Source organism: Lottia gigantea, assembly GCF_000327385.1.
Source record: "Lottia gigantea unplaced genomic scaffold LOTGIsca_1, whole genome shotgun sequence".
Lineage (NCBI taxonomy): Eukaryota > Metazoa > Mollusca > Gastropoda > Lottiidae > Lottia > Lottia gigantea.
This window is the reverse complement of record NW_008706746.1, coordinates 6,602,824-6,614,577: the sequence shown is the minus strand read 5'-3', so window position 1 is coordinate 6,614,577 and position 11,754 is coordinate 6,602,824. Positions and strand designations below refer to the sequence as shown.

Here is an 11,754-nt window from a genome sequence, read left to right as displayed (position 1 = left end):
GAGTTTTTTATATATAATTTTCAAATTATCAATAAATGTTACAACCATATCAAGTTAAGTTAGCTATTTTTGAAATCTTGACCAATTGGTCAATAATTGAAATAAAGCAGATGCACTCTGCTCATCCCTAGCTCACAACCCGACCCTTATATAATATTCCAGATAATAAGTATGGCTTGAAACCAAGATGACTTTCACATATCGGTATAACTTTCATCTTGAATACTTTATTTGGTCAAAAAGGAGTCCTTATGAAGTATTATTTTCCATACCAGAGTATATATTTCATGTTCTTTTTTTGAAAATTCCCATTAAATAATAGGGGTCCCGAAATACCCCAGGTTCTATCCAATGTTATTTAAACGACGTGCTAGCACGAGAGTTAAGGAGGTACTTCCCAAGCGTGGTAAATAACTCCTGCCATTACACAAAAAAGGTGGATGGGGATTTACAACCAATCAGATTCAATAGAATCTAGACTCGGTCAATTGCAAAGCTGTCGGGCCATATTTCGTCTCAATTTGATATTGAAAAAAATTTATAACAATTTCGTTTCGTTAGTATTTTTTGTCGATATCAATCGCAGACCGAAAGAAAAATATATAAAAAAAACTAATCCAACTCAGGAAATGTTGGTCTGGGTGTTAGAGGCTATCAGTTATATATAGATCAGTGACTTCCGCTCTGCAAAGACAACATCTTAAAGGAGAAAATTGAATGAAAATTGGTCAAATGTATCTTTGTATCTTTGCTACTCACTAATCTCCTCGGGTTAACTCAGCTGGTAGTTTATCTTCTACTGTCTGTCCATGCTAACCAAAAATAAAATAATATTATTTGGTAATATAATATGATTTTACCGAATTTTTACAGGCTACAACTAAAAGTAAAACTAAATGTAAATTCGTTCAAAACTTATACTATAAGTTATAGATCTATTTCTAAGTATCCAAAGACATTCTAGGACAAGTGAATGCAATTGATTATTTTATTTTTAATATTTGTGAAATGAGAAATTAAAATGTTATTCTTAAAAGGCAGATTTATACTCCGCTCATTGAAGCACAGGTTATTTCACCCTTGCTGTACCTTCGCATGTTGATTTTCAAGTTAGGCGAAGGAGTGAGATGTGGTCCTACTTCTTCACTTCACTTTGGTCTTTGCAGCCAATCAGAGACCAGATGAAACAAACTGACCTTGACAGATTGACATCACAAAGCTAAGCGATGCCTAGCGAATGAAAGCTTCTCTAAACTGCATTATCTTCACTCTTTCGCTATAAACTGGCCTTCAACTGACTAGTTAGATAGTAGCTTCAAATAGTATGCATGCGCACTCTTCGTAATTGTTGGAAGATGAAGGATGTGTTTGTTTGATTACAGTACCTTACTAGAGTGAGATCTATAGGGCTTATTCAAATGAACTATATTTCCATACACAATGACTACAAAGTAGATCATGTACTTAATAATTAATATTCATGTTTTTTGCAGACCTTCCAAAAAATGGCAAACCAATCAACATTAAAGTCAGTTTTAGAAAATGAAACCTGATTTGAAATGGAGAACAATCATCAAATTGTTGAATCTGCTGCTTACATTCAAGAAAAAGAAAAAAAATCTGCATTCAAGAAAGAAAAAACGGTGTCAAAGAAAGAGAGTTTATTGAACAATGTAAAAGAAGAAATAGAGAAAGGCCCAAGAATTTCTTCTCAAAAAAGGAAATCTGATTCTTTAATAAATGAGATTTCAGCATCCACCACAAGGAAAAAAAGAAAAAACAAAGATTCCAGACATGAAACTTGTGTGAAGGTGGACAAGGATGGCTCAACAAGTCATTCTTATGAGAAAATTCACTGCAATAGCAGCAGTAGATTGAGACAAAAGCCTTTAAAGACAGATAAAACATCTTCATTCGAATCTAAAGTCATAAATGTTCCATCTAAGCTAGAAAAATACTCTGAAGCCCATAAGAATGGTTGTGTTAAAAGTGATTCAAAGTGGAAAAACAGAAAAACCTCAATGAATGGTAAAACAATCCAACAGGAAGCAGTTCTTATTGACAATAAGTCATCTAAAGACGATTATTGGTATTCTAAATTAGATCAACGGGCCAGAGACAGCTATATTCCAGATTGTGATGATAAGGTAGCTCATAAAAAACTGAAGAAACTTGAAAGAAGCAAAGATGATAATGTGGTAAAGAAAGATATAAAGTTTGAGAAGGCCCCTGTAGTTCATAGCAATGGTTTTAGTAAAAGTAGACTTGTAAGTGAAGAGATTAAAAGTCTGGTTGTGCCTTCAACTCCACCCAAGTAAGTTTATTTAGCCACTATCTCTATATAAAAACTTCTATATATCATTCAGGCCCCGTATTCTCTAAACGACCTTAGCGCTTAGGATGTCCTAGAATCAATGTTAGAAGATAAGAACTTAGGACATGCTAGTGCTAAGATCGTTTCGAGAATACGGGGCCAGGAGTTCAAAATAAGGGCATAAAAGGTGCCCATATTTGTATATTTGGTATCTTTTTCCAATCCTTAAATGAGCTGTACTGTAGGACAAAGATGTTCATGACTTAACAATTGGATATTTTAAGTTAAAACTTTCACAAATGGTAAGGGTGCATCTTCCTCTACATGTTGGCATGCAGTTTGGTGTATTTCACCAAATTAATAAAAAAGATACTTTTGTTTGTCTTTGCTTTATAGACGTACAAATGGTTATGATCCCAACCTATGCTATGATGCTTGTGATACACCCCCACTGGCCATGAGTCAAAAACAAAATGGAGTACTGAATGAGAAATCTTCACCAACTGTAACGGACAGTTTTATATCTGTAAATGGACTAAGTCAAAGTATTTGTTCAGAAGAGGATGATGATGATTTGCCTGAATTTTTAACCAATTCTGAAGGTAATAAGATGCCCTATTGGAATGTTTTTATTATCTGTTGCACAATAGAGATCTCTTCCAGATAATTCTTTAAGCAGAGTCAACTGAATTGATGAGGAAAAGTCACTGGACCCGGTATTCAGATATTAGAAGCACAATTATCAAGTAAATTCATAGTGTATGCTTATATATTATAATATATATAGACGGAATATAGATGGTTATTTGGTATCACTAAGGTAACAATAATTGTTTAGCATAGTTTTAACTTATTTTTTAGAACAAGGTTACACACCAAAAGAAGATGACTTGATCTGGTTCAAGTACAGACACTATCCCTTCTGGCCAGCAAAGGTTAGTAGGCAGATGGTAAACCAATATTTAGATTTTGTATGAAAATATATTAATGTAATAAGTTAATGTTTTGATCTGAATTCTTCCACAATCAGTCTACTTCAGAAAACTGTGATTACTAGAGAAATCAGCTTCTTGATTGGACTGTTTGCTAGCGTATAATCCTATCAAATCGCTGCATTTACAAAACACATGAAAAGTGTCAAGGTTTTAGACAAAGATCATGAAAATATTCTGATGTTGCTTCTATTTACAGATATTAAAGATTACAAAATTAAAAGGAAGGCTTAAATTAAGAATATATTTCTTTGGTGAGGCACAAAAGTAAGTCTTAATTGACCTGTAAATTTTGTCAACAAGGATTTTAATATGCTATTTGTCACTTGAAAGCCCCTAAAAACTGTCTAAAATTTAAAAAGTATAATGATGGATTTAGAAAGTATTATTATGAGGGTATTGTTGTATGCAGTGATTGTACAGTGAGAAAACTGACAGAATTGTTAGTATTATTAACAATATTGTTGAAAAGTAAAGTCAAATGAGGCAAAGACTCCTAAAAGTGACATTTTATAAATTATGTATTTTAAATCCACCCAGACTCCCCTTGGTCACATTTAATCTTGGCTTGTGAATATACAGACTTGATTACATTTTATTGTAATTATTAGAGTGATAGATATTCATTGACAATGGTATACCAATATTGGTTCTAATTTTAGATTCACAGTAAATTATTCCAAGAACTCAGTATTACCATATTTTCATCCCAAAAAAGATATTTTGACTGTGAGTATTTTCTACAAAATATTCTGTGTTTGTCACTTTGATAATAAACATGAATGCATGGCTAAAAAACAACAGAATTATTTCTTCATAGGTTCTATCAATATATGGTTTTGAATGTTTTAACAGGAAAAAGGGAAAGATACAGACAATAAAGTATTAAAAGAATCGTTTCTGAAAAGCATAAAGGATGTGACGTCAGAGGTGATGAAGAAGGCATCAGTTTCATTAAACAGCTCACCAACAGAGAAACATTGTTTTCAGTTAAACAGCAGTGGGGGTTGGTAGATCTATTTAAATATTAATTAAAAGTATCCACGGAACCTTAATTATTTGCCCATTGGAAATTCTGACTATCTGGTTATTTCAACCACAAGTGTAGAAATATTATTGTTCACTTTATTGATCCTTACAATAAATAAGAATAATGCAATCTCGAATAAGTTCAATAATTTGATAATTCTTTTCTGGGTCTCAGCCATAGTTTTCTTCGAATTTTGAGTTATTGGGCTTGAACTGAAAACACATCAAAATCAAATGTTTAGTGCAATTCATTTTTTATGTGATTGTATTGTTATGTCAATTGATGATATGTTGCAGTACTCCTCTGAAAAACAATTATTACTTTGCTACTGCCGTAAGCCTGATAAACTATTATTGAATTATAACTTGTCTATTATAGAGGAAAGTTTTAACAGTATTACTTCATTTAAAGATGAACAGTCTGAGTTTAAACTGAATTGGAAACAGAGAGGGTAAATCTGGCTATATATATATCTGATTAATAATTCATAAATATTCCTTTGGGGTATGGTATGGTGGCTTTTTCAATCCAGTTTCCTATGTCATTGAAACAGATTGGAGGGTCTGTGATGGAAAAAGCCTATAGCTGTTTGGATTGAAGAAAATCTAGGCCCCCTAGAGGTGCAGGTTGGAAATCAGACTTATGCAGTTATCCTGACAATATTTCCCACATAGCACACTACCTTGTGTTGTTGTTTTTATTAGAACAATTAGATATAGAAAAATAGACATTTCATTTCATTAAATACTCATTGTCCAATTCTACAAATTTATCATAGATGTGAACATCAGTAGAACTTTGTGGTTTACTTAATAAATAGATCAGCTATGTTCTCTTACTTTTTACTAGCATGTCTTTCATTTCGGACTCTTGATCTATTATTATTTACTATTTTATTGTTTTTACAGACAGTTGTCTTTCAATTCTAAGATCACAGATAAAATGTTAGAAAAATGTAGAAAGAGGTATGTAAAATATTTTTATACACAAATCAGAGACCTAAATTTCCATAATGACTTTAAGAAATGGTTCAATCTTGGGTTATTAGAAAACACCAAATAGCTTTCATTGAACCATCTCCACAATGCCATGCTACTACAAACTTCTTCTTATACCTTGACAGCAATATCCACCAATCGTGTAATACTGAATGGATTGTTTGCCAGCGAATACAGCAAATCATAGCCCTCGACAGAAAGGCTGTAAACATAATTTATGAGAGCATTATACTTAACACAGCTTTTAAGGGACTTCATAAAATTTGCTTACATGATTAGGGTTGACTTACTTTCTGCTCTTAAAAACGATGGCCCTTGGATCATTGTAATGATGCGTGGATATAATTGTCTTTAAGGAAAGAAAGGTTACAAGAAAGGAACAAAATACTGGTAGATTTCATTAAAACTGACAAAGTTAAGGTATGTACAAGAACTCTTTTTACTTATATTGTGGATCCTATCTACTGACATTGTACAAAAAAAAATTGTGAAAACCGTTACTGATGGATTTTAGAAGGATTAACACACAATAACCTCAACCCGTGCTTTTTATGAGAATTCTATTCTCGTAGTTTTGATAATAGGTGACAATATTATATAGATTAAATCAGCCAATTAGTACAGACAATTAGTAAACAATATTTTAATATATTGTTAAATCAAAGATTTAGTGATAAATTATGAACAAAATAATTTGTGAAAAATGAATACACAAATTTAGATCCTACTGGAAATGTCTGGAGGTACAAATCAATGAAATTTGGTGTCATGAAATAATAGACGTATGTTTTCTCAGTAAGTTTATTCCTATATATATCGAGTATTAATATCTCAGATATTTGATATTGCAATCTTTGTAGGAGTACTTATTTGGTGTATATAGAGGACAGATAGAGAGTGAATCACATCAGAAATTCCACACGTCGGCAACAGAACAAAATCATTTACGTTTCAAAGCCAGATCATTTTGGTATTTAGAAGATGAGGAACAGGTAAAGTAGCAAATTGTTATATATATATTTTGGTCTGTTTGATATAATCTAATTTTGATTTGAAACCTACCATATACAATAAAAGCCTAAAATGAACTGTTTGTGTATTCTGTAGATAACTGAAGTATTTGATGTATTAAAAGATTATTATAAGGAGGTTTCTGGTTGTGAGATAAATAATATAGGTTATATTGTTGATGTTTGGTTTCCTGAGGTTAGTACAGTATACATTAATTTATTTACCAATTTTGCATAACAACTTTTAAATTGTGCGATACAATGGTCCCATTATTTTTACTACTGCATTGTTTTATATTATTATAGGCTGTGGTGTACAGTCTTATTAAAAAGAGGAGATTAACCAAGTCCAAAGCCTGGGAAATTTTTGAAAAACCAAAGAAGAGATCAAAAGTTGAAGAAATTCTCGAACATCAGCAATTAATCAGGTCAGCATCTCCAGAATCAAACAAGCTCAAACTCCGCCCCCCACCAAAACTAAAACTGAGACAAACTACTTAAAAGTGTATCAGAAGCTTTAACTTGTGACACTGTATATCTATACTGTTACAGAACAATGTTATTTCATCTTAATTGTGAACTATTTCTTACATTCTTTATGAAATTATTTCACTATTATGAATGAAATTCGACTGATGTTCATTAAAATGCATATTATATTAAAGATTGTAGAGAAGTTTACTCAATTTGTTGTGTATCGGGGAGACTGAAAGCATCTATAAATTAAAGATTGTGGAGAGGTTTACTCAATTTTTTATGTGTATCGGGGAGACTGAAAGCATCAATTTGCAATTCGATTCATGCAATTCCACTAAAACTTGAGTGTTTGATGACATCACTAATAGCAAAGGGCCTTATGTGATACCAGCATATTTTGTGATATTTTGTGGAATTGCAGAAACTACAGATGTCTTACTGAAAATCAATGCCCCTGACACACATACAAAAAGCTCTTTGCAATCTAATACATGTAATGATGTCTTAACGCAGGAACATGGCAGTAATCTTGCAAGCTCTTGAGTCCCAAGTCTGTCTTGATTATTAAATATGAGTACAGTAGTGTATACTATCTTTCCGGAACACCTGATGCCACTGTTTGATTCAAGCTCATCAATTTCGCATCACTTCCGAGTCTCAATTGCTAAAATCTTTTTTTTTGCATATTTATTGGAATAATTTGTAAAAGCGTTTTTAGAGATCAGAACTTGGTCCATTGTGATTTAATGAATATTTGTTTTAATATATTTGCTAATAGTGTAACTGATTAGAGATTCATCTATCTGTCTGTATCACTTTTCAAAATGCACCCATGATAAATATTCTCCCCATATAGACTGATGACATAATCTTTTAATACCTACTAAAGAGAATATTTGTCATGAGCATCTCCACCGATATATCTTTATTTAATTATAGTCAAACAGGACATGGATCTACATTTTGTAACTAGTTCAGGTTATTGAAAGACTTATTTTTAACTTTATTTCTTCAAATGGTTGCATGGTGAAATAAGTTATAAAGATAAGATTGATTTTATATTACCTATATACCTAGAATCTTGTCTTATATAGTTCCTTATTTAAAGTAATTCTAATTTATATTTATATTAAACTACCATTTAGTGAGAAACAGGCATGATAGTTAATATAAATGTTCAATTAGAGTTGTTGACACATATTGCAATTTTAACTTATGTCATGCGAAATTTAATTTATACTTGAGGTGTTTATTCAAATGATCCCTTATTTCCTTGATGTTATTGATTTATATGGAAGTATCAAAAGAACATATAGTTGTGTTCCTTAACATACAGCTCTCAACATGGCATAGTTTACCTTGCCATCATGTCATGACACCATAATATTAAAAACATTCCTTCCATTAGTGATTGACATAGACTGATGAATTGAAGCATATATATTATTTATTAATGTATGTAGGTACATATGATGATTATCTGGTCTTCATGACATAAAACTGAAACAATTGTATATAGAGCACTAGGAGAATGAATATGGTGGCCTTTAACTTAATAATCTGTTAAAACAATATTCTTTTATATGAAATTTGTGTTTTGTTAATTTTATGCAACAGTGATCATACAAGATTATTGTACAAAGCTGTATGTTATGAGAATGCTATATGATATGAAAGGCAGTGTTCTGTTTCTTGTTACTTTTGTATTTGAAAAAGTTATCATTTCTTGAATATTATATTTTATATTTGAAGATGAATAAAAGGTATGCAATAATTTGTATTGTTTATCCGATCTCTACTCTCTTAAGTTCATAGGTAAATTTTTTCTTATGATGACCTACTCGACCTTAATGAATTATTCATGAACAACAACAAACACATGATCCGAAATTAGACATTATTCATACAGTTGATTTAGGCATGAATTTTGAGGGAAGAAAAGAAAATCATGGTTGTCTAGAAGGTAATAACCTGTTTCTTATTCACAAATCGTATTCATAAGATAAAGTAATACCATAATAAAATATTCATGTAATAAAAGTCTAGACAGGGCTGTTATTTAATAAATAATTTATTGTATATAATATCACAGACATTGTTATATATAAAATAATAGCAATATTATTAAAATAACTTATGTTGCACAAATTCTCAGGACGGAATAATACACTATACATACATACTCTAAACAGTGAAACTGGATGATTTATTTTCAAACAGTAATCATGACTGAATTAACTGTTACATTTTTATTCAAAAATACTTCAAAGTATCATTTCAAAGTCAAAATTGGGCAGTAACCCACCAGAATGTTCTGTTATATTTGCACCAGATCTTCATCATGAAAACTTGGATAATATGAAGCTTTTATTCTACTTCTCTTACTTTGCTGTCATCCTTTCTGTCTTGATTCTTCTCTCTTCTACATATCGAACACTCGCAAGTACCTGAATAAACAGATTGTAAATGTAGAAAAGTGAAAAAAATCTTAGACTGATGGTACAGTGTATCTTGATAATCTGTTTGGATTTGTATCATTCTTCTACTGAGTGCTAGTAAGTAACATCTTTCATAAAAAAAATGAAATACAATGATTTGTTTACAAAAAAATTGAGACCATCAAATTTAAAGATTTACAGGCAGAACATTGTGCTCAGATAGGAAAATTAATCTTAATTTGATTGTGAATTGTACATTAGTGCTTTTAACTGTATACATTTGAATATTTGATTTCATATAACCAAAATATAATATATAGCCTACTAAAGCTAAGTAAATATTTATAAATAGGAAAACAGCCTATCAAGCTACTGGCTTAGGCAGAATACAAAACAATCTGTATTTATGTAAATCAAAAGTGAATGGATTAAGTTTTTCATAAATAAGTTTGGATATCATGATATTAGAGTGTATCTGGGTAAAAAAAAAAAGTGAATAATTGTATAAAAATGTTAAATTAACCTTCAAGTAACCTTTAGTACAAAAAGTGCAATTTTCTAGCAACATGCAAAAGGTTAATAAAAAGAATAAATTGAAAAACAACTAAACTAAAACTGGCTAAGTTTTTCTCACCATTTAATATATTTTCAATTATGGAAGAAATTTATTCATAATGGAAGTTTTCCGATTTCTGAAAATCTTAAAAAGCAAAGTTTGAATTAAGGTTTAATTTTAGATTACATGTGCATAGTAGAAAAAGTTTGTGCATACTCAGACATATTTCTGCTAATAACAAAGAGGTAAGGGGAGTATCAATATAGAATATAATAAGTCTTCATGCTTCATCTCCTGTACAGTCATCTTTTTATAGTCAATTGTGAGCCAAAAAAGTGGTGTCCCTGTTTCATTGACAAAATCTGAAAAACTACATGATGTAGGTTACATCTTTAAAATATTTACTGACAATTTTCTTTTTGCATAAATGTAAATGTACAGCAGAAACAAATATGCCAGAATTTTTACATTTTGAGTGATACAATTTTTGAGTTGAGGCAATAAAAAGGAATATAAACAAGATTAGATGACTTTGTAAATGAAACATGGAGCATAATTTTCTCTGATCTTAATAATACCAGTTTGAATCTGAAGTCAAAAGTTATATTGTAGGCCTGCATAGAGTAAACCATACAGGATTTACAATGCCAGTAATGAAGATGAACTTGTTTCTATATAGGAATAAATACATTGAAATTGATATATATATATACATGTACAAGGCAACACTCAAATACATAAATAGGGTAAAGGAGACAATTCCAATACAGGTACCTAATGATTTCACATCATGCCTCAATGTCATTCTCTGCTTTGAACTAAGATTTTGGAGGTAGTTAATGTGGGCTTTATGGCAACTGAAGAACACAAAACCACAGAGAGAATAGAAAGAAATAATAAGCATACACAAATTAAAATCATTAGTTGCAATCAGTACACATGATATTCAAGTCACAAAGATACCCCTACCCCTACCCTTACAAAATTCAAATACCAGATTTATATCTGTGGGCTATCCATTTCATCAAATCGATAAATCAGAAATAACTACAAAGGTATTCCATATTTTTGTAAAAAGCAAGATGTAGTTTTAGTTGCTAAGCAGTTCTTGCAAATAAGAACCAGTCACCATCAGTTAATCAACCTTAAAAAGAAACCAAGAGACATATAAACTTACTTCTGAATCAGTGTATTGATATCTTTTTGTTCCTGAGCATCAGTAACAATAGCTGTATTCTGATTGGTTGCGAATGGTGAAGATGAAGTGTCAAGTTTAATACTAGGTTTCTTTAAGATTGGTTTCGGACTAACTGGTGGAGGGATTGGTGACTTTTTAACAGGTTTGTCATCTGAATTTGTAGCACTAGAGAATGTTAAACTTGAACTTTTGGGAGCATGGTTAAAGGTGAAAGGTCGTATATTTTTAAGAGATGAATGTCCTATTGGTTCACTACGATATTTTGATATCAGTGATTGTATTCTTTCATTTCCTTCAACAGTTTGATCTGATTTAGCTGGTTCTAAAATTCAAATAATACAAAATGTTGAAATTTTATTAATTCAGTGAAAATGAAATTCTACTACAAGAGCAAAAATGAAATTTCATTACATCATCTAAAGAAACCTTAAAAGTAAAAAGTTTGAAATATCTTTTACAGGGCATTTGATATTGATTTTTCAGAATTGAAATATAATTCAAAATATTGTACAAATAATGAAATCAAGTGCAAGGATTGTGCAGAATTCAGTGTAATATAGTGCTGTTGTGCATGTCAGACATGTATCTGGGAACAATGGTTTCTTTATTAGTCAAATATATAAAAGTGAGTTCCGAAGCAAACATTCAGTGTCAATTATTTTCAACTGGTAAATATAAATTGGTTGATCCAAAAATCTTGGCACAGTTTTAATTGAATTTGATGCTCGACATGACTGTTAA

General features: G+C 30.9%; 1 protein-coding gene across 1 annotated transcript; it reads left to right on the top strand.

Annotated features, from left to right (window-relative positions):
* Nucleotides 1-672: 672 nt before the first annotated feature.
* On the top strand, nt 673-7,416 carry LOTGIDRAFT_228069 (hypothetical protein). The gene is made up of 13 exons (XM_009045814.1): nt 673-734; nt 1,494-2,314; nt 2,711-2,916; nt 3,176-3,249; nt 3,506-3,573; nt 3,969-4,035; nt 4,162-4,312; nt 4,715-4,787; nt 5,245-5,301; nt 5,691-5,754; nt 6,195-6,326; nt 6,442-6,540; nt 6,651-7,416. Exons 2-13 carry the CDS (start codon nt 1,560-1,562, stop codon nt 6,843-6,845), a joined length of 1,941 nt encoding a protein of 646 aa, XP_009044062.1. The 5' UTR covers nt 673-734; nt 1,494-1,559; the 3' UTR covers nt 6,846-7,416.
* Nucleotides 7,417-11,754: the final 4,338 nt, after the last annotated feature.